Here is a 23,571-nt window from a genome sequence, read left to right as displayed (position 1 = left end):
GAAAATGGGGGAAAAAAATTCACTTGGTTTGAAACATGGGAAAACAAAAATCCCTCCTGACTTTTTTAAAAATCTGTTTCACATAAGAAAAAAAATAAGCAATTCAGGGACATCTTGGCAAAACTTGTCCTGTAATCACAGGAGATAAAATAACTCAGGTCAGACTTAGAAAATGGATCACCAGAAAGAAAAACCTTCAGTTAACCCTCAGGGCTACAAAGCAAACTTATATAAGTTTGGCCCACTGTGAGTTACTGTTGAAACCAATAATTGAAAACTAAGTACTTTAGAGAAATAGGTCGACATTTTAGGAGATGAGACTCAGATGAGAAGATTCATACCACTTTTGTCTGCAAGCTGGATATGAAGTCAGTTAGCATAAAAAGTTGGAACAGCAGGTGATGTCCAATGGCATTAATGCTAAGCTAAGTGCCTCAGGAGGTCCACCAGCTGAAACGTGTTTGTAGAACTAAAGAGAACGACAGCTTGAGTCACTAAAGTCAAATCCATCCACCAGAAACTGTCGGCATTGCTGGATAACACCGGAGCTGAGGTCGGAAAATGACTGAACAACGTTGGTGAACTGACTCTTTCAAGATAATTGCAGCAGGCATGTGACATGTGTTCTGTCCGGTGTGACAGTTTAGCAGAGATCGACTCAAATCTGAATCCCCGGCGCTCTTAAACACTGAAAAGAAAGAAAAAATAAATACATGGATGAACGCTGAGCCTGTTTGATAGGAGCAGTCTAAAACAAAAAAGGTGCTGGATACTGTAAACAATCTGCATCTGGACGTTTCATCCCACCACACATAACATTCAAAGTCTGTCCTACCTGCCCAGCGTGCCTCCAGCCTGGGTGTAGTATTTGTTGTAGTCCAGTCGCAGTAACAGCTGAGCCAGATCCGAGTTTATCTGATGGTTCCTGACGCTCGAGAGGATTTTAAACAGTAAGGAGGACTGGCGTCTAAAGCCCTGGAATTGAAACGTGGTGGTTTTATAAAACATACCGTTCAATTTTTACATCATTAGAGAGATGAGGAGAGACATTAACAGTGTCTCACCTTGACCAGGATGTCCAGCTGAGCAGTTCCTCTCTCGTCCAGCGACGCCACCGTCTGGCTGACCAGAGAGCAGAAGTTGTGACACAGCTCGAGGATCTCGTTCAGACAGTGAAACACCTGAGGACAGAAGTGAACAAACGGTCTTCGTTAGAAACAACAGATTCATTTCAACAGTTGATGAAGTTCCAACATAATTAGACCAGTGTGACTGATACCGGCTTCAGCAGGATGAAGGACTGGGCGAGCAGGTTACTGAGGAAGTGGTCGTGGGCCAGACGGATGCTCTCGAAGTCTCTGGTGGAGTTGATCTGCTGGAGCAGCTGAGAGAACTGAGACTCGAGCACGTCCACCTGAGACACACAGCAGGAAAACAACTCAGCTGATGCAGTGTGATTGAAGATACAGGCCTTTTCTGAGAAGAGATGTGTTCTCTTATATAAGACAACAGAGTCAAACGTAGGACTGTCAGTGAGCCAGGTAACGTTGCCTCGAACAGTTTCACCGAATTGTATTTGTTGATGTCGCGTCCAATGAGACTTTTCAGTGAATCTTGATGTGACAAATTACTGCTGTGACGTGAGACTTTGGCCGCTCTAAGCACTGGTTCCATAACAGCATGAAGAACTGATCATGGTGGCTTTTCCAGGGCGAGATGTTTGTTGATGAGAGGGCTGTGACTCTGCTGTGACTAAATCATAAGAAAATAATCCCATAGACACACTTGCCTGAGCTAAAACCAGACTGTCTGGCCTGCTGGCAATCCTAGTTTCTCTCTCTCACCTTCAAAGCAGCAGATATGAAAAGCAAACTGAAGCATGATTGCTCTTAAAAACCTCCTGTGCTCTCCATCTGTTCTGTCTTTGGGAAATGTGCATTCATACATATTGTGTACACATGTGGTGCCTCCTTCACTTTCATTACCTGTAAGTAATACTGCAGGTTGTCGATCAGGAAGGCCATATGGTTGCGTAACCTCCACTTGACAGCATCAGTCTGGCTGGACTTGAGGTGTTTCCTCTGCATCTGTAGAGCCCAGCAGTGCTGCAGCTGCGACTGCACCCGCCGAACACTCAGGAGGTACCTGAACACAACGTTGTACCTGAACACACAGGAGAGGAGGCTCAACAGCTGCACTCAGCAAACCACTGAGTAAATCCTAGAAATGTGAAACTGCATGAGAACGCACTTCTCCAGGACAGCAGGAGTGAAGAGGATGTGCAGCGGCCACTGAACCTTGTAGGTGAGACCGAGAGCCGCCCAGCCTGTAGGAGGGACCTCGCGAGGGGAAGTGTCCTGGGGAGGAGTGGCTCCGTCTCTGGGGCCCGTCGACTCTGAAAAATACACAAATATAATAATGATAATTACTAAATCGGACAAAATTACAGAGATCAAGAGAATGAGCACCGAACAGGACGAAGTCAGTCTAACATTAATTTGATTATTGTAAACATTCAGCACCAACTATTTAAATTAATGAATGTTTCCAAGTTTCTTTACTGTCTCTTGGATGCTCAGAACAAATTTCAATGCAATCCAGTGAAAAATAAGTAATAGGTGAGGTGTAGAATAACATACAATGAATCAGGAAAATGGTAAAAAAAGTATTAAGAATATAACAGTTGGATTTACAAAGTCCCATGAATTTAACAGAACTTCCTACAAGATTTCTTTTCAAGAAAGAGATGAACGGGGAAACGCTGTGAATGTTGGGTGAGTTGGCATGAAATGAACCAGCTGCTCTGTTAGTGGTGAAACCATTTATAAATACATCTTACAACCACTGGGTGGCGCCAAACATCAAGGTAAGTAAGGTTTTATATAGTGAACGTGAAGTGAGCTGTGTGTGTGTGTGTGTGTGTGTGTGTGTGTGTGTGTGTGTGTGTGTGTGTGTGTCAGCAGCACACCTTTGCTGTCTTTGCCCTGGTAGTCCACAGTGAGGTGCAGCAGAGGCAGGAGGTTGTCGTCGTCCAGGAGAACTTTATGAGCCGCCTGCTGAAAGGCCACGTTCACATCTGAGGAACAGAGAACATGTTGGAACACAGACGGTTCCTTCTTATAACAGCTAACAGCTAACAGCTAACAGCTAACAGCTACTGTCACCATCAATCAATCTGCTGATTACTTTAACAAATAATCATTTTGTTTATAAAATGTTGTAAATGCATGTCACACTTTCCCAGAAGACAAAGTGATGTCCTCAAATTGCTTCTTTTGTTCATCTAACAGTCCAAAATCCAAAGACTCTTTATTCACTGTCATAAATGATGAAGAAAAGCAGAAAATCCTCATTTATGAGAAGCTGGAACCAGAAAATGTTCTGACATTTTTGCTTAAAATCACCAGGTAACAGAGAAAACATCTAAAGTTTAAGATTATACTTTTAGCTACACATTATCAACACTGTTCTACAACAAAAATAAACATCACTTTGTCTCTGTTTATGTGTTTGACTTTTACTCATATATGCAAACATCAATTTAAAAACAAAGAGCATGTCATTTATTTTACAGCACATGCTGGGTTTTGCGGATGTTATAGAAGAACAGTTTAACATAAGATCATTTGATTTAATAAAAGTAAATGATTTAAGGAAATATGTTTGTTTGGCAATTGATTGTAATAGTTTTTCCAGTGAAAATTCAAATTGTGATGCCAAAATGATCATTTCCACTAATCACAAATCCTACTGCAACCACATCATCTGACATAACATTACAACCTATCTATTTTTTTTTTACTTTATCATGCAGTCCTAACTCTGATACTATGTTGCTTCTTTCAGTAATATACATTTTAAAAACACAAGTGTACCCAGAAAACAACTTTTTCCCTTTAATAAAGAAACCTTTCAAAAGCTAAAACCTGTGAGATCGTGACTCAGTGGCTGATATGAAGCCACCACTGTTCTCTCAGTAGTTTGAGCCTATTGCTCTGTTATAAAACAGGAGCAGCAACAGCTACAGAATGATTCTGTACCTATTAAACATTAAAGTCTGAGACGAACTTCACAGATCTGATTTAGGTCTAAGTATTAAAATCTACCGTGCTCAGTGACGGCTGTCGGAGGCGTCTTCAGCATGTGCTGCGCAAGGTCAATGAAAACCTGGTAGAGCTCGCCACGACCCAGCAGGTAGAAGTCCTTAATAATCTGCAAGCAAATACAAACATTAGTACTGTTTCTTCCTCACGTCATGATTTGGGATCCAGAGCCAGGAGTGATTCATATGTACCTTGAGCTGTTCCAGCAGATCCGACTCCTCCACCATCAAAGTCCACAGATGCTGGAAGTTAGACAGATTGTGACATTTTCATTTAGTCACACTGAGCGTTGAAGCTTAACTATCTATTACACAGCAGTATCTGAGCTCACCTCTGCCACTGTGCTCCTGATGCGATCGATCATATTTTCAAAATCCACCAGGCTGAAAAGAGGCTGCTGTTTGAGTCTGTGCAGCTCGGCAGCGAACAGGTCCTCCTGGTGCTTCAGTATGGAGCCTAAACACAACAAAACCATCATGTGTCGTATTCTCTTGGTGAAATAAAGACTAAATCTAGACTTTGCAGAGATCATAGCACTGTGGACTACCAGCTCTCGAGGGGCTGTGGTTGTGGTTTTCAAACATCTGGACTGATTCTCCAACAAACAGGATCTTCTCTGCCACTCTGATGGGAATGTAAGAAGGCAGCATCTCTGTCCGCAGGGAGAACTGCTGGAGAGACGGAGCCAACATGTTCTCCTCCTCGATCAGCCTCTGCACCACAACAAACACAGATGATCATGAAGACTCCTAAACACAAACTGAGCGGCTGTTCAGTGTTGGGGTGTCGGCTCTCACCAGGTCCTGCAGTTCTCTGAGCTGTTTCCCGCTCAGGCCTCCCAGCCCCAGGTCCTCCTCCTCTTCCTCCTGGTTGGCAGCGGCTCCTCCTGCACTGGGCCCCTGCTTCACAAAAAACTCCTCGCTTTGGTCCAGCAGCAATCCATGCAGCATCCAGGCTGCTAGCTGCTTGTACATCACACCGTGGCACACAGCGAGAATCCTGCAGGAAGTGTGGAAAAAAAACAAGATAATGAATGAAATTATGAAATGCATTGTAGTGTAAAAAAATGGTTCAAAGTAAAAAGCTGGAATCAATCCTTTATTTTTATTATACAATACATTACAACTTGTTTTCTACTTGTTACTCATTTCTTTACAGACAAATTATTTTTTAACTCGTACTTTTAAGCTTCAAGTTTTAATCATTTCACTTCTGAGGGGGCGGGGTTCATAACTTATACTGCATCCAGCCACCAGGGGGCGATCAAGATGTTCTGGCTTCACTTTTGGGGAGCTGTCGTGTCATCAATCTTTACACAACAGTCGACAGCCTACCCCAACGATGTAAACACAACTTTAAAACTTGGAATCAAGTCTTTCCCAAAGTGAGCTGACTTACTTTTCTAAGGCCATGCGTACGGGAGGAAGCCCCCCACAGCTGTGCTTGTACACCGTCTCCAGGATCTGACAGCCGTGGATCTGAAGTTACACACACGACACAAAATGTACACAACTGTCAGTTCTGGTACCCAGATGTTTGTACAGATCAGACTTCTTGTCATTTTCTTAATTAAGGAGGTTCCCACAGTGCTACCTCTGCGAATACCGATGCTTCCCCTCAAAGAAAATTTTTTTTGCTCTCAATTTTTGACAAACAACTTCTCTCGTTGTGTTTCTAACAGCTTCTGTGGTGATAAAGTGGGTAAAATGTGCAACAAGAGCTCTGGTTTTCACTTCAGTGTTGCAGTTACATACAACCCTGTTGGAATCACTGTACATATTATCACTCGCTTATTGAATGTTTTGCAAAGAGTAACTGTTGCTGAGTCAGCTTCTTGTCTGCATAGAGAAATCACACACTTGCTACTATAGCGAGTCCACGAACTCCCTGTGCAGCTGCTTCATAACCAGATAAGAGAAACCTTGACTATGTCCTACTTTGAAAGAGGAAGACAATATTAGCAGATGCATGTGCTGAGAAAAATAAAGTTGTGCAAGAGTTAACCACAATGACCTTTCTGTAACCACCCTAAGGAAATAAAAGATAGGAGAACAGGGAGTGCGGCAGAGCAGTTTGGAGCGTGAGACAGTACGCACACTCTGTTCTCCTTGCAAGTAAAACTAATCGCCTGATTGTCTTTCTTTCTCTGTTTTCTTTATCTTCTGGGTCTCTGTGGTGAAGCCTAATGTAATCAGTCAGTCGAGTCTTTCCCTCTCATGTTCAACTAGCAGCACTGTGCTCCAAACTGAATTTACATTTCCTGGTGAATTACCTCATAAACAGTTCTTACCTTCTGTGATTTTATAGTTTCTACCACCACCATCACTGAAGGAAACAGCAACTGAAACTTTACAAATAGAAAAATTCAGTGTTAGACAGACAGATGTGTACACTGTGGAAAGACTTCCCAATGTGAGAGTGTCTTCAACGTATTTCAAATGGTAAAATCTTAAATTGTCTCTTCAGAAATGTACCTGATCAAGCTTGTAATTGACATGAGATATTGTCAGATGTGGATCTCCAAGAAACTGAAACATACACACAAGTTAAATGAGCATTCCATCACATGCTTCAACATTTAGTCTTTTTGGCTGCAACATGGTTTTACCTCTTGCTCAAGGTCCAGCAGGGCCTGTCTGTACGGCTGCAGCATGGAGTCCAGCCCTGTGCAGAAAGCCCGCAAGTAAATTCCATGAAGTCCCGTCTGGTTGGGCTGATTCGTGTGATGTTCCTAAAGAACAAATTGAAGAAAAAAGTAAAAACCCTGTAGTAGATAGAAAAGGCAAAGTACAACTTTATATCTTCATAGAACAACAATACTACAAATGTAGCCAAACATTAAAAAACTACTTTGAATGAACAGTCAGGATTCCTAAAAAGATGCATGTTTAAATTTTCATTTTAGAATTAAAATGTTTCCAAGCCAAATAACTTTCACTCACTTGTGGATGCACATGGCCCGTGTGTTGTTCTATGAACTCTGTAAAGCGAATGTAATCTGAGCCCAGTTTAGAGAGCCGGTTGAGGACACTGGTCTCACTGGGGTGGAGGAAGGGAAGGTCCTGTGACACCTGCGGGTCAAACAAAGTGGTTATGTTTGAAAAAAACAACAACAACAACAACAACACAATGCTTTCTCTCCTCTGCCTCTGGACTAGTCAGGTTTAAACTAGGAGTCAACTAATATGGGTTTTTTCACTATATTAATCTGATAAATTTGGTTACTAGTTACTTTGCAGATTCAGTTCGTTTACAGGCTATTACTTGTGCCATATAACCTCATTAATATTGTGAATATTAAGATAATTCATTTCAATTTCTTCTTCAAAACTATACAGTGGCCTTTAAAGTTTGCAACTGGCGTCTTTTTAATGCTAACTGTATATGCCTGACACATTTAGAATAATATAATTCATTATAGCTTCTCTTCTGTCTTCTCCAGGTAGTTCTAATAAAACCTAATTCAGGTGTTTCCTTATTTCCAATTTGCCCTCATTGTTCTGAATAATTTGAGGCAGGTAAATAATCCAGTGCAGTCTGTAGCCTGCTACTGCATAATTCACTTGTAACTGCTGAATTTCACGTTAGTAAATCTAGCTAGAACATTATTGTCATTAGGCACATTGATATAATTTCAATATGTTTGGCCTGTATAACAGAAACAGCAGGGTTTGACAGGTCTAAAACATATTAGCTAACATGCAACTTAACGTTAGCGTCTCTTCGTCAGAGAGCTGCAGTCTTTCATTCTTACCTGCAGTCCTGTTCGTTTGTTCCATGTGAAAATCGTCCCCGGGTAGCCGCTCAACGCGAGTAACAGCTCGTGAATCATTATGATTCAACTTTAAATCACTGAAATCGACGATCGTGCAGCGGCGAGACTCAATTCAATGACCAAAACAAACTGCCGCCCGAAGCTGTCGCAGGTTGGTGACGTCGCGACGCAAAGCATCACGGGGCGCGGGCTGTTTGCTTTTGCCTGTCGTGTACTTTAATTTTAAAATGTCGCGGACATTAGTCGGCTTTGTTATGCTAGAGACGACATGAAGGCGAGGCCTTTGTCGATTCGGGGCTTAAATCAACTATGTGGGGGAACAAATGAAGCGAAAGCTGGCACTGCGCTTCTGGGAAATGTAGTCCATTCCTGTGCAAACGTAGCGCCTTCAATCTTGCGTCATCACTCGGCCATGTAGCTAGCTAGCAACACCTCGCAACGGAGAGAGCTTGGTATGTCGTAGTTACCAGTCAAAATGATCACTCTACACATTATTAGTACACTATATGCATAGTTAACGCAACTCGCATTATTTTAATCATGTTATCTCGAGGGTGAAACTATCAGTGTGATTTTAAGTGGAGCTGTTAAGAGTCGGCTAGCCGCTTAGCGTAACTTAACGTTAGTTGCTAAAGTCAGTTTGTCAGTGGCACTCCTGAAAACAGTGAACGGCTAGCTTAACTGGGCTACTATCAGGCGAGTTAGCAACAAAACACCAGATCTAAAAATGCTAATTAGTAGGTTTACAGCTATAGCAAGTCATCTGTAGAGTTACGTGGTTTAATTAGATCAGTTAGTCCGATTCAAGCTAGCTAAACTAACTTGCCATTTAAAGGAATGAAGTGTGCGCTTCTTGTTTGACGTTGTATTGTTGTTGCAGGGATGGCGGGGGAGAGGAGCGGAGAGGACATAGTTTCAGACTACCTGGGCCAGAATCCGCAGCTGGCCCAATGGGTCGAGACTTTAAGGGGCTACTGTGAGACCAGGAAACAGTGGCTGGCTCGGAGAGAGTTCATCCTGAGGAACATGGAGGCTTTCCCCACTGTGGAGCCGGGAGTCCCCAGCAGCAGTCTGGACAGGCTGCTGTCCCTGTCCATGGTGTGGGCCAATCACGTTTTCCTGGGCTGCAGGTAAGAAACACATGGTGACAAACTACAGAAAGCAAAGATCGAGGTGTGCAGATGATGATTCCACTTGTCTCTGTTCTCTTCACCCCCCAGCTATCCTCAGGCTGTGATGGACAAGATCAAGGAGATGAGTGAGGGGATAGTTGTCACAGATGCCCCAACTCACAGAACGACAATAGATGGAGTCAGAGGAAAGAGGAACGCCACAACTGGTGAGACACCGCACAGTTTTAATAAAGCAGACTGTATTTACTTTCAGTGCTTGTGTGAAACGTGTAGAATTTAGCCTGAAGTACGTATTGTGGTTAATAGTGATGTTGTATTGTTTTATGTAAAGAGTGATTAGGCTCCAACGACCAGGAAACAAACCATTAGATGTTAAGGTTATTAACTCATTTGTGTTACGGGTTTGTTATATTTTGTAACGGAGGTCTTACATTGGCATTTGGTAGGGCATCTAACTGCGTAGGTGGTACAGTACCTGGACACTCTATGCGAGGCCGGTTGGTCCAGAGGATTGCCTTAGCACCAACATATTTTTTACACGTGGGTTGAAAGAATATTAAAAGCACATTCTCAGCATGGTGCAATCCAGCAGCACCATCAAACACTCTGTTATGTCCAGGTTTACGCAACAAAACCATATTTTTAATGTGGTCTCAGGCTTCTGAACTCCACTGTACTGAATGTGTTTTTGCCATGAAGTGGTCACCTTGAATAGCCTTTATAAATGATGTGATTTAATAGAAAGCTATGAATAAGTTCAGCGGTGGAAGGTACTAAGTGTGTATACAAACAAACAGCCTGTAGCTTGTTATGGTTCACCATGTGTCAGTGTTATTTTCCATTGCAGCAGGGTCCCAGTGTAATTACCTACATGCAGCTTTTTTTTCCTTTACACACCCACACCTGAGGCTGGAGTCTGTTTCCTCATTAAAGCTGTTTCTCTGTGCAGTCATCACTGTCCTTCCTGTTGTGTCGTTTGCAGAGGCCGATGCTGACAGCTGTGTGAAGAAAGCCAAATGTGGGCCTAATGAGCTCGACAGTCGACCTGCTGGGAGGACAGCTACTCGGCCCGTGGGTCAGAAATCAGGACCTCCTCCCCAGGCCCCAGCAGAGCACCAGCCCTTCTTCAACCGCCTCTACAAGGCAGTGGCTTGGAAGCTGGTGTCGGCTGGGGGCTTCGGCCCCAACTTGGACCATTTTGAAATTCTCCGGAGCTGCGTGGAGTCGTGTAAACAGACCTTGTCCTGTGTGTTTGTGCCACTGAAGGACATTGCAGGTCTCCCCACAGCACGCACACAGAAGGAAGGCCACGTGTGTGAGATTCGCTGTCAGACTGTTTACATGGGGACAGGATACGGACGTGATGAGTCAGCTGCCAAAGCCATGGCTTCTAAAGAGGCCCTCAAAGCTTTTCAGGGGCGAAAAGTGACTGTAAAGATCTGCAGACGGAGGTACAAAGGGAGAGATGTGGAGGATTTGATGTTGTTGGATGAACAGCCTCGGAGTCAGGGCTTTCCTCCTGCACTCAGCTACCCTTTTCAGGACGAGCAGCTGGAAGACGGCTCCTCATAGAGCAGACACTTTGTGACGTTTGCCCTGCTGTGATGCTTGTTTGAAGCCTGGAGAAGTGACAATTAATGGAGCTACTGAAATTCATGATGGTGTCGGGACCAGTCTGTAATGCAGCTGACCATCATTGCTGACTGATCACTGAGTAAATTCAACCATCACAGTCTACTTTGGCATTAGTCATAGTAGTGATGACACACAAATATCTGGGATACATCTGCAAAACAACAAAAAAAGATTATTTTACTGTATCGACTGCATTTCAACCGCTTTTAGTTTTACAGAGTTTTATAGGCGGTGAACAGTGTATTGAAGTGCTTTGGATTGTGTGCCATCATTAAAAGTCAAACTGCCTCGAACAGGCAAATCACCCAGAAGTCAAAACAGTTTGAAGTTGATGTCAGAATGGAGGAATGTCAGAATGCCACCTTTGATACTGTAGGAGAATGTATCGCACTATATTGCTGTGGTTATTTGTCGTGTATGTATTTTTCCCCTTTGTTCATTCCTGTCGTGACGGGTTTAATTCTGCTGTGTGTTCACGAGTGTGACTTGTGCAGTCACGCCGACAGCTTCCTCTCCAGCCTCACGTTGTTGCTCTTTTGTTAGTGTAGATTCTCATTTGCAAGGGAAACGACAGTCACATGGAAGAACCAATGACTTGTCTCTTTTTTTTTTTTTTTTTTTTAGTTTCCTCACTGTGAGTTTTCTAAACATGATGACATCGACTTTAGTGTTCATACAGGTTGAAATTGACGTATTGTGTAAATTAAGGCATTAATTTGATATTTGAATTTTTTTTTAAACCATAAGTGACTTTTAAATGTCATGTCAGGTATCAACATTTGTTTGTATGTAACAGTGTCATTAACCCTGGTGTTTTATGGCTGTTTCTGTAACGGGTTGCATTTGTATTTCAACACACACGACAGACTTGAGCTGAACAGGACTGGACCTCACTGAAGTGATCTGGGGACACCCATGTTTTTGAGAAAAATTCACCTTAAAGCAGAAACAGAAGACCTTTCAACTTTAGTCCTCCTCGTGGTTTTACTGTTGGAGCCGCTGTCACAAACAGCGTTAGCAACATTGGTACTGCTAGCAGCATGCCAAGGTAGAAGACAGCTGATGTTGTTTTGTTTTTTGACACAATCCGGAGGGAGTGCTCTTCACCGACTGAATGCCCGTCTGTTAATTCTTGTTTTACTTTGGTTTTTATCGCTCTCCCTCTTTACCTCCCACAGTTATTAAAAGTGTTCCAAGTTGATAACGCGGATGGTGTCATTTTCCTAAAGCCTTTAAACTGTGCGAGCCGTATTTACTCCAGAGTGATTAAAGTTATGGCAAAGAAGAAGTTGTCTCTTGCTAGTTTAAGTAGTACATTTTCCTGAGTTCACATTAACTGCTCCACATGCTGTTGGTGTAACGGTGACCAGAGAGCTCCAGTCGGTCCAGTTCTGAGTTCAGCTGTGATTTATAAAAGTATTTTCTTGCACTTGAAGAAAAGCGTCAAAGAATCGACTGTACTTTACAGTTTTTGTGTTCTTCTTGCCAACCACAGTACCTGTTAGACTTTACACAGAAGTACTAAAGGAGACCTATTTTTTTTTTTGTTTCATTATTTAATCTCACTGATTTAAAAACACTGACCCACTGGCTTTGTTGAAAATATTGGGGTGTCATAATTAATAAAGTTCCTTTGAACACAGTTGGATACAGCGTGTGCGGTTCTGATGTGTTCGAGGGTGAAGTGCTGCTGTGATTTTTGATTTTTTTTCTCCAGTTTTGGTTGAAGGTGAACAGAGTTGCATTGACGTGTGAGTGACCACGCAGTTCTGTGTAACTGTACGTTTACAGTGGTCCTGTTTCTTTATATTTTTTTTAAAATAAAAACGATTTAACCGAGTAAAAAGGTAATTTGGTTTCTATCTGCAGAAGAAAAGAACTCAGCATTTTCCTAACAGCGTGGAGATGTTGTGTACAGCAGCCCTCTGAAAACAGACTGTAAAACTTTTCTGTCAGAACTTAATGATCTCATCTCACTCGGGGGGAAAAATGACACTAAACGAAAAAAATAATTCTTGGAATCAATATGTCGGATTGTGTCACATTCTGCCTCTCATTAGTGATAATTGGCTAGTTGAGACGCTGAACTGGATGACCCAGTTCCTCATTAGAGACGGTTAAAGAGAAGCCAGAAGTGCTGATCAAATAATTATAAACTCTCAGCGATTTGAGTGACATTGAGTCTTGACCTCCCCGCACAGTTGAAACCTGTTTACATCAGCAGGACGCCCTCGGCCTCATCAACACAGCTGACCGGACCACGTTCACATGAGCGCACCGAGATATTTTGCACTTCATTAGACAATCTGAACTCGAGCGCTGATATGATCTGTGTGCTTAAAATAAACTGCTTCACATACGGTGACGGCAGGATGACGCGTCAGATTTATTCAAGAGCAGCTCGGGTTGATTTGGGTCGATTTGAATGTCCTGTGACGGGAAATTTGCAACTTGAACAAAGCATGCTCCAAATAAAAGTTGATACACAGTTCTGCAGTGTTTGAGGAAGTCCTCAGATGTTTAGTCCAACTGAAGTAGCAGTTCTGCAGGGTAAATGAATACTGTCACTCTGCCTCTGCAGTCAAATAACCAAAAGTATTATTATTATTATCATTATGCACATTTCACAGAATTGTGTTTTCATCATGTCCCTTTTGATGCATTATTGTTTTCATCACTTTTTTCTCTTTTTACTGAACTTTTCATAATATATCATAAAGTATTAGTTTGTGTCTAAATCTGCACAATAACAAGTATCACATTAATGTAGAGGCCATGAAGTCTAATAGAACGATGGTAGCTTAAAATGACAATATTTAAGAAAAGAGCAAGTACCTCAAAATTGTATTTAAATACAGTATTCCAGTACGTTCCACCACTGCTGCTGTGTCATCTGTGTTTTCATAATGTGACAATCTGTTTGTCTTTTATAGTTGGTCTCAGGTGTCACCACTAGAGGGCAGCACTGCTTATAGGTGATTTTCACCTGAAAGATTAAACTGCTTAGAGGGAGAGAGAGTAATATATCCTCTATGCTGATGACCGTGTCCTGCTACCCTGAACAGACGTGTTACAGAGTCACTTATCACAGCTAGAAAAATACTGTCAGACCTGTTCAAACCAGCCGACACAAAGTCGACGTGCAAACTGCAGAGAAAAGATCACAGCTGCACAACCGGTCAAAACTCTGTTGAAGAAACAAATCCTCGACATCTACAGAGGTGACGAAAGTACCGACTCTCTTTACTCGAGTAGAAGTAAAAAGATACTTTCAAACCACGATCACTGGATTTGTCACGTACATCGTTCCCATATTTATTCTCCCGTGTCAGGAGCGGTGATGATAACGGTCACAGACGTCACGCTACACGAGATCTGCATTTGTACGAGTTTGTTTGCATTGACACACACACACACACACACACACACCACGAGCAAACACAGGCAGAGCTCCACACATTAATCTGAATGTGTTATAAATCAACTTCACTGCCTCCAGCTTTGTCTGCAGCTCGTGTATTGAGCGGTTTACACCCAACAATGTCATTCCGAGAGAGCAATCTCTATTTCAGACTGTATCATTTGTCTCCTGCTCCGTCTCTCCATCCATCACGCTCTCAATCACCCTCCGCCTCTGTCGCTCTGTCTGTTTTCGCGGTTTTTCCGTCAACATCTCTATCAGTCATTCTTCGCCTCTCTGTCAAATTATCACACACAAACAAATGTTCCTCCCGACGGGCGATCGCTGCGGGTTCGAACTGTCTGAACGTGTGAAAAAAAGGCCCTCACAGACACATGCAATCTCTCTATCGGAATTGGAGGTAATTCCCGGAGGAATCAATAGCGAATCCCTCGCTGTCTGGACAAGGTATTGCTGTTCAGGTGTTAGATAAACAGCCTGTTTGTCGGCACGACCACCGCAAATGTTCCTGTTTGTCCAGTGGTTTTACAATATGTGACTGAATGGTTTTCTCTAACTATATTTTTTTCATTCAGTCCCCCCAGTTGAATTTAAAAGCATGTAAAAATGGCCGAGATGTGAGTTTTTACATTTCATAAAGGTTTAATTACTTCTTCTTCTCTTATTGCAGACGACACATGACGATGAATGAAAATGCGATCGTCAAATTACAATCCATGATGTGAGAGTGTTTGATGAAACACACGGGCAGTTTTATTATTATTGATTATCAACAGGATGTGGAGGATCAACAGTTCTGATGTTATAACGTCTGTGTATTGTGTTGCAATGGTTAGCATAGCATAACCAGCTAGCCTCAGATTTAAAGGTTTAAAGATCCTGTTCGTGCAAACACTTCCACAGTGCTCCAGGCTCTCAGCCCAAACCGCTAGCTGCACGGCTAACTGAGCTAACTTTGTGATGTTGGCTACAGTTAGCAGGAGTTAGCTGTTACTCTGGTGATATGCTGCCCCCCTATCTGTCATGAGTATGAGTTCAACAAGTGGACAGTTCTTACATATTGCACCTTTAAAAGTCTCAAAGAAGATTATTAATCTGTTGCAGCAAGTCGAAAAATGAGCACAAGTTTCGGACGTCTTGCTGGAAGTTTATAAGTTTCTATTAAACATAAACATGTAACATCTGCCAGCAGGGGGCTCTCTGTGAAAACAGACAGGAGATGTTTACAGAGTGTTGAGTAGAGGGCCGGTCACAGAGTCGGTATTAGAGCCACGACCTCCTGGAGGAATAAACACCTGGAGTCTCATCAGATCCTGCTCTGATCCGGAGCTGTGTACTGACGGGACGAGAGCTCACAGGTAACTTTATCTTCACTCGACTTTATCAACCAGACTGCAGCTGGGATCCGTCTCTGCCGGCTGCTGCACTTTACTTCATGAGCGTTGTGTTGCAGCGAGGAGAGAGGAACAGAAGAGAGAGAACCAGAGTCTCTGGTGAGTGCTGAGTTCAGTGATCGACCTGAAGTCAAACACAGACACACACATCCTGTGCTGCTCATTGCTGGTTTGCAGCTGATGTACAGCAAAAATAATCCTGCTGTTGATCCTGCAGACAAACTCACTCACTGGTGACTGAGTGACGACCACACAGTCAAACAAACAGCACTGCTGATGAAAATCCTCCCGATGCCTCAGACAGAAATGTTCCCAGACGATGTAATGTTTTATTCATAGTTACTTTATTCTTGCTCTCTGACTTTAATCATCGTGACGGGCGACCTCATGAAACACACCATGACTTTGAAAAAAACTTGTTCATTTCTCTGGTTTGAACATTGTTGGAAACGTCTGGGATAATGAAAGTGCACAACTCGACAAAATATATATAACAAAAATCTAGCTGATTGTAGTTGTTAACTTTTTAATGAAGAAATCTTGATTGATTTCCACCAAATCCTTTTGCATTTTAAATGTGTGCACAAATAAAACACATCTCTTCTAAGATAAAACAATATTTAAAGATATAAGAGGTCAAAAGTAGATATTTCTTTCTGGTCATTTCATAACTTTCTTTTCTTTTCTTTATTGTTTTCCCTTTTACACGAACTTGGTATTTTGTGTTTCATTGTCAGCGTTGCACCTGAAACTCTTTACATTGCATATTGGTTGTGATGTCACCATATGATGCTCGTACTGAGGCGTCTGACACTCAGATGTGCACCGTGAAACTTCCCTTCTTCAGCTAATGAATGTGAAAACTGAAGAACTGTAAATATGTTTAAAGGAACAGTTCGTCCACAAATGAAACCTCAGTGATTATCTACGCCCTCGTGAAGATGAGTCGGCTGTTCTTGTCCACAAAACATTTCTGGAGCGATAATTCTCACAAACAACTGTAAAATTACAGCTTGTCCGGTATCATCCGAGTCTCTGAAAGCCTCCAGATCCCAAATTGATTTTAAAAAGATGTTATTTACAACCTGGATGTGCGTTTGAGCTCATGCAGCCACTTCAGACTTCAGCGTGCGAACACTTTAAATGAAGCAGCTGCAGTGAAGATTTGAGCTTAAACAAGGGTTTAAATAACGTCTTTTCAAATCGATGTGGGATGTCGGGGGCTTCCGGAAGACTTGGATTACTCCGGATAAGCTGCATGGAGCCATTTTATGTTTTGTTTATGTTGTGTTTACAGAACACTGCATCGCTCAGACTTCACCTGATTTTCAGCTTGAGTGACGGAGATGATGAAGTTTGTTACCGACGTGTGATTTGCCCTGCAAAAAAAATAGCTGCATATTGTTTGTTTTTTTTTTAATTTCAAGTTTCAGGTCACACCAAATCTGCATCCATCTGCATGAACGTTACGTCATCAGCTGCTCTCTTGACAGTGAATGGGAGGCTGTTGGCACGGCGACAGATGTGAGAGTCACTCTCTGCTACATAACTACTTCCTCTGCAGCTGGATTAGGTTTCATTTTAAGCACCCTCCACCCCCGGCCTGGCAGGTGTGGCGTCACAGATGGCTGTCACATCCACGTCACTCACTAAATATTGACCGAACATCAACACAAATCAAAACACGAGCGTTATGTAAGAGACTCCAGGCACACTTTTTTTTTTTAAAGAACAAGAGGCGACTCCACTGCTTTACAAAACAAGATGGTCCACAGTTTATTATCTATCGTTATTTATCGTCATGACTCATACACAAACATTCATCTGAAACAAAAATAGTTCAAGTTCATAACACAGGTTTTGGATTTGCCCAGACGAAGAATCACTATAATACTCCCTTTATATGTGTGTATGTGTGTGTGTGTGTGTGTGTGTGTGTGTGTGTGTGTGTGTGTGTGTGTGTGTGTGTGTGTGTGTGTGTGTGTGTGTGTGAGTTTGCTGTGCATTGTGGGTTATTTCTCAGCTCCTATTACATCACAACTATGTTTTTTTTTGTGGTTTCACAGACATAAAGTGGATCTGAATATTTACAGGAACGTCATGGTTCTTTGTGGTGTTCTCATCTCCTGTCTGTCACCATAATATCCTGCAGAGACTTTCACTTTTATGTGATATAATATGTTTTATTACGTATCGTACACAGGGCCGCAGCTACCAGGACACTGAGGTCATCCCACACCTTAAAATATCTGTCATATCATTCAAATAAACAAATGTAAAGCTAATCAAACTTTAGTTTTTGAGTTATTTCACTGTTAACAAGCAATTAAATGCTTTATAATCTATTTATTCACAGTTGTTTGTTGGCAAGTTGCAACTGATGTTCAAAATTACAGTGTAGCTCATTTATAAACATTATTTGGACATTATTAAAGAGTTACAACTGATATTTTTAACATTAACAAATGATTTATTCATCATTTAATTGTCTCTGAACAGTGAAATTACTGAACTTAATCTACTGAACTAAAATAGATGTATTAATGATGTTATTATGACATGTTTATTATCGAGAGTAGCAGATTATTAAGTTTAATACATTTAAGTCAGTTGTTACTTATCTTCTTCTTCTTCTTCTTCTTCTGTTGGAATTTGAGTCCAGTTTCCATCAATGTGCTGCAGTGACATTATTCTCTATAAGTGATTATTGGTCCAGTCAAAATGCAAAGAAATGCATTGAGTTATACAACAGGTGCAGGTGCAGGTGCAGGTGCAGGTGCAGGTGCAGGTGGAGGTGGAGGTGCAGGTGGAGGTGCAGGTGGAGGTGCAGGTGGAGGGGTATGACCTCAGTGTTTCTACTGGCCCTGCTCATATTGAACTACTATAGTATTCGTTTGGGTCGGGCAGTCACCGCGCCTGCTCCTCAGCTGCATCATAAAAAATATAACTAAATAATTACTGTACAAAGGAATCAAGTGACAGTTTTTTTTCTTTCTTCTTCTTCTTCTTCTTCTTCTTCTTCTCCTCTCCGCACCAAGCAGCAGCTACATTCAGATCCGGCGAGGCTCATAAGCACTTCAGCAGGAAAAAGTTGCAGAAAGCTCCCCGGGGACAGTCGCACATCTTCCCGATCCGCGCGCCTTTCCTCACGGCGCACTGCTCCCCGACATCACACTGAGGGAGAAGCGACAGACGGGTCATTTCTCCCCGCAGACACAAGCATCAACCAATACAGCGTCAATCACAATGTATGAGATATAAATGTACCGTCGGGACTTGGCCGAATTTCTTCTCCCACAGAGGAAGTCGTTTAGCCTGCAGCTTTTCAAGAACTTCTTGGAGAGCTCCGAGCTGCGAGGAAACCAAGAAAGAAAGAAGAAAAAAGACGCTCAATGACCGTGATTTAAAAAAAAATTTAAAAAAAACCACTCAAGATATGTTCAAATAAAACAAATACGTTTGCAAAGTTATATAATAATCTATCATATAGTTTTATTTAAATAATAGATTCTGTTTAAAATGACACAAATCGATCAGATTAATGTGAACGAAAAAAATCTTAAATGCGTGAATTTTTGAATGGAGTTTGGTTGATTTTTGGGGGGTCACAAACTGGATTTAATGGCCACATTTTGAATATTTACTCAACACAACACAGCTGAATCTCAGAGTGCAAAATATGTTAGAATACAATCAGAATAATTCACATTTCTCTCTGTAAGTTTTCTGTCTTTTTTTTTTTTTGTGCGTCGCAGATTTGAATCTTACCAGCTGCTTCTCGCTGGTCAGGTTCGGACCTTTGGGGTAAAAGTCCCGCAGCGCTCTGGGGCTCAGCTCCTCTTCCGACTCGGCGTCCACCACCTCGGCCGCGGCGACGCTGGAGAGCAGCAGCAGCAGCGCGCAGAGCAGCGCCCCGCTGAGCAGCCTGGAGCTCTGGATGGTCCCGGTGCGCGGCATCATGTGTCCCCTGTCCCCGTCTCAAATAGCTCGCTCCCCCGCGCCAAACACCTTTTTATCTGACTCCTGCCATCTGCTCGCTCCACCTTATCCTTTGATTTTTTTTTTTCTTTTTTCTTTTTTTTTTTTTTTTGTCATGCGTAACAGCCGCCCTGGGTGAGTCATCCCGTAAAAGTTGCTGGGCAAAATATGCCTCAAAAAGTCAACAATAACAAGCGCAGCGCTGCCAGGGGGGCCGTTACCGGAGAGGTAATGGATTACTCCGCACTCAGACGCTGATTGGAGGGTTTAAAGTGATGAGGTCATCTCTATGCAGTGTGAGGAGCATTCAGACAGTCAGCTGGGTGCAGTTTGATGTCTGGGCGTGTCTCTGTTGTCATTAGGAGATTATAATTTAACTCATAACAAGATCTTTGAGTGGTAATCTCTGCTGGATTACAGCCTCGGGATCCACTTCCACTGTAACCAACAGCAGTGATGAGCGAGCCTGAGAACACTGATTTATTTAGTATTCCATGTGGAGACGCAGTAACTTGCAACACATTACTTTTTTTCCCCATCATCACCTCAGAATGACATTTTACAGCCTCTCCTGCATGTAAACTCTGTGACGCAGTCGGTCCTTTCTGCTGTGACTGATGGAGGAAACCAAACAGCGCCGGCGTTAAACTCCCTCCGTCTTCATTTCTTCTCTCAGTGATTTTACAGGTTCGTCACCTTGAAAGTAGTTTTGACTTTCAGAGTTCACTGATGACCCGGAGGACAAACCGAGCTCTGATTATCTGCCGTAATCAAGCAGCCGTTGAGGGGGGAAGGTGATTCGAAGTCATCTGTGCAGCGGGTGACCTCTAGCAATAAGAGTGGCACTCTGTAGAGCGTATACCTCCGCCTGGGCACGACAGTCTCCACTGTGTTGTGGAAGAATAACAGGTGGATTAAAAGTGACGCGCCGATACGGTTGAGCTGAAATGAAACGGATGATGAACAGATGGCTCTACTTGTTGCTAAAGTAACAGCTAACAGTGGCTAACAGCTAACAGTGGCTAACAGCTAACAGTGGCTAACAGCTAACAGTGGCTAACTGTACCAGCCTCCAAGGGAACAAGGCTGGTGTCGGTGTCAGCTGCCGCCATGTTGATGACAGGGAGTCCAGTACAGAGGCGATTTACAGAGTTTAGCTGCCTGCTCATCTAATCATGCAGCTAGCATTAGCATTCATCTTTTCACTTAAATCACTCATCACATCTCAATCACATCGTCACCTGGTGCTCTGTGGACCAAAAAGAGTTTTCCTCCAAAGCTAACAATGTGAAAGACGCGTCTGTAAAATGGTGGATACATTTGTTTTGAGCAAAATGCAAAATGACTCATTTCACTGTCATAATTTGGATTATTCGCTCTTGCAAGTCTAGAAGAGTTGCATTGTTGAATCATTGTATTTCCATTCAGGTTAGCTGGGAGATAAACTGGAAGTTAGCCGGCTCGGTCGACAGGAGTCTGTAGTACCTGAGTGCACTTCTTCTTTTTGGCTTCAAGCACCACTGAGCAACTTCTGTAGAAAAGATATGGGGCTCCATCTCTGGTGCTGGATTCAGGTCTCATATTCTCCAGTTAAGTTTGGTGTAAATAAGTTCAGTAGTTTTTCTGTAAACCATCTGACAGCAGACACGGTTGAACACACGAGGTAACAAACGCTTGGAACCAGAATCACAAAGTGTTGTGCAGAATGATAAAGTGTTAGTGTGTCTGTGCAATAGATCTCTGATAGCATCATAATTAATAATGATAAGAACATTAATGAAACATTTTCTTTGAGTTTCTTATCAGTGATAAATGATGTCAGGAAACAGAAGCAGCTGCACGAAACGCTCGTCCACCGTCAGACTGAACATGTTCTCCGCCCCGCAGCCACAACATGATATCATTTTACCTCTTACGCAACCGCTGATCCCACTGTGACAATGCAAAGGATGAACGTAAACACGCACACAACATGGACTGCTGCTGTTGTTGCATGTATTGTGAACTTAATCCTGTGCCGGAGTTATCCGGGCTCTCTGCATTGATCGCTCGTTCGGGTCCGTCAGCAGCGACGGAGACGAAGGCGCAGGAAGCTTTGATTGTGCTCCAGGCTGCATGACTCATGTCTCTCTCTCGCTCTCCTCGCTTTATAATGAGTGAGACACCAATTTAACATTTCATTCACAACAACCAGGCCGTTCCATTCACCGCCACTAGTTCATTAGTTTTTTTGTTGCGCCGTACGCCTGACAGCCATCTGCTGGAGGCTCACAGTTCACGGAGACGCTCGCCTCGTCTGATCTGTGTCCCGGGTGGTTTCGGTGGTATTGTCGAGGACGTCAGGGGATTCTGGCTCAAACTGCTCTCAGATTGTGTACTCCCAAGCATGAATAACAACGGTGTGGCAGAACAAATTATATTTAGAGCTAGCTGACTCAACACTTAAATAAATGTGAGGTGTAATAAACCGTACGCCTCGGTCACAGAAACCTCAGTTATAGACCGCTGGGACAAAACAATCAGAGCGTGACCATGAACAGAGTTTGGAAACCTGCGATCAGTGACTGTTTTGGCCACATTGGGGCAGCAGAACAAACAGTAAGTGACACATCATCACTTGAAAATGTTGGGACACATCCAGCAGACACAGAGGAACATTAAAATTCATTGATTCTCGTTTCTGTTCACCTGATTAATGTAAATTCAACATTCAGACTCATTCCAGCTCTGTTTTGGCCTCCTGAGGAAGATATCAGTCAGTATTTGCTCCTTTTTGATCTGTTCTGGATGTCGGCACGTTAACACCTTTTCATCTGTCTTTCCATCACTCAGTTAAAAAATCATCTCCAAATCCTGAAGCCCAAATGTCACAGAGAGATTAAAACTTCCAGCGGTGTGATTGATGGTCGCTAAAACAAATATTGATTTCATAACCTCTGATCGCTGAATTCAGATTTGTTAAGTTTGCCCGTTTTTATGTCTCTGTTTCAGTTGGCTGAAAGTTTAAAAGTGACTACACGACTTCCCCTCTGGTGTCAGTTCTGCATGTGAAGAGCTTCATAATGATGAATATGCAACATCCAGTTAGAATAAAAAACACATCACATATTTGGACCTAGTAGGACTTGTTGATGGTCATAGCATTGTTGGGTTCCAGCACAAAACAAAAACTTGTCCAGGTTTAGAAAAGATCAGACTTTTACCCTTCAAAAAAAGAAAAGAAAACTTGTCTGCTACCGGTGATGGGAAAGGAGTCAGTCACCTATTCTTAGCGGGTCTCCCTATGTTTTAAAAACAGACTGATGATGATGTGTTCTCTACTGTTTGGTGCTCGGCAGGTTGACATCAGGTCTATCAGAGCTTCCAGAACAGTGAGAGGGAATCGAAACTGCAACGTTTCTGCCTGTAAAAACACAAAAGAACGAGCTGGAAGATGCTAAAATGCTCCGTAGAGCGAACGGTAACTGTTACAGGTTCATCGCTCTGACGTACATGTTCCTGTTTTGTCATTCTACCTGAAAAGTGCAACGTAAAGAGGAAGAGAAAAACTGTTAGTATATTTGAAACTCGTTCACAAAGTTGCTCCTTTTCTTCTATATTGATTCAAATCATTTTCCCTCAAGAGTCACAAACTTGTTGGAGAGTTTACCGATCAGATGATCCAACTTTAAATCAGTGAGGATAAAAATGGACACCAGACACTTTGAGTCCGACCGGCTTCGCGTCCTGAGGGGAAATATTTCATTCAAATCTTATTAACATTAAGAAAGATGCCGTAGAGGAACACCAGCCCTCGTCTACACCTGTGTGCAGAGTTTACAGCGTTCTAATAAAAATTTATACCTACAGGCAGTTTTAAGAGTTTCAATTTAACTTCCAGCTTTGTGACTGACGGGAAGTCGCTACAACAAATATTAATCTGGTGACCCCTGATGGTTGGATTCAAACGTGTTAAGTTTGCCCACGTTGTGTCTGTGCGAGGAGCTGAGTGATCTCCTGCAGCAGCTCCAGCCCACCTGTTGCTCCGCTGAGAGTTCACTGCCGACAGCAAGCAGCAGGGAACAAAAAGCAGCGACAGCAGATGTGTTGTGACGGAGACGAGCTCTGAGCCGCTGCTGCTTCAAACATCCGT

The 23,571-nt window shown here is 42.6% G+C and overlaps 3 protein-coding genes across 4 annotated transcripts; 1 reads left to right on the top strand and 2 right to left on the bottom strand.

The window, feature by feature from the left end:
- Nucleotides 1–334: 334 nt before the first annotated feature.
- Nucleotides 335–8,068, bottom strand: tubgcp4 (tubulin, gamma complex associated protein 4). The gene is made up of 18 exons (XM_037096391.1): nucleotides 7,858–8,068; nucleotides 7,046–7,174; nucleotides 6,712–6,834; nucleotides 6,578–6,631; nucleotides 6,394–6,450; nucleotides 5,502–5,581; nucleotides 4,901–5,102; nucleotides 4,651–4,816; nucleotides 4,435–4,559; nucleotides 4,295–4,345; nucleotides 4,107–4,212; nucleotides 2,969–3,076; nucleotides 2,251–2,395; nucleotides 1,986–2,163; nucleotides 1,280–1,414; nucleotides 1,065–1,181; nucleotides 836–975; nucleotides 335–688 (listed from the first exon to the last, which is right to left on the bottom strand). Exons 1-18 carry the CDS (start codon nucleotides 7,933–7,935, stop codon nucleotides 682–684), a joined length of 2,001 nt encoding a protein of 666 aa, XP_036952286.1. The 5' UTR covers nucleotides 7,936–8,068; the 3' UTR covers nucleotides 335–681.
- Nucleotides 8,069–8,183: 115 nt separating this feature from the next.
- Nucleotides 8,184–12,335, top strand: LOC119018594 (CDKN2A interacting protein). Of its 2 annotated transcripts, none has more exons than XM_037096392.1 (4): nucleotides 8,184–8,330; nucleotides 8,759–9,008; nucleotides 9,099–9,217; nucleotides 9,994–12,335. In XM_037096392.1, the coding sequence occupies exons 2-4, from the start codon at nucleotides 8,761–8,763 to the stop codon at nucleotides 10,581–10,583; spliced, it is 957 nt and encodes a 318-aa protein (XP_036952287.1). In that variant the 5' UTR covers nucleotides 8,184–8,330; nucleotides 8,759–8,760; the 3' UTR covers nucleotides 10,584–12,335. The 2 variants fall into 2 exon arrangements, with proteins under 2 accessions (XP_036952287.1, XP_036952288.1); XM_037096393.1 differs by lacking the exon at nucleotides 8,184–8,330 and adding an exon at nucleotides 8,391–8,574.
- Nucleotides 12,336–17,373: 5,038 nt separating this feature from the next.
- LOC119018808 (cocaine- and amphetamine-regulated transcript protein) lies at nucleotides 17,374–19,497 on the bottom strand. Its single transcript, XM_037096790.1, has 3 exons — nucleotides 19,230–19,497; nucleotides 18,729–18,812; nucleotides 17,374–18,635 (listed from the first exon to the last, which is right to left on the bottom strand). Exons 1-3 carry the CDS (start codon nucleotides 19,419–19,421, stop codon nucleotides 18,528–18,530), a joined length of 384 nt encoding a protein of 127 aa, XP_036952685.1. The 5' UTR covers nucleotides 19,422–19,497; the 3' UTR covers nucleotides 17,374–18,527.
- Between the last annotated feature and the right edge of the window lie 4,074 nt (nucleotides 19,498–23,571).

This window comes from Acanthopagrus latus, chromosome 4 (assembly GCF_904848185.1).
Source record: "Acanthopagrus latus isolate v.2019 chromosome 4, fAcaLat1.1, whole genome shotgun sequence".
Lineage (NCBI taxonomy): Eukaryota > Metazoa > Chordata > Actinopteri > Spariformes > Sparidae > Acanthopagrus > Acanthopagrus latus.
This window is presented reverse-complemented; position numbering and strand designations above follow the sequence as displayed.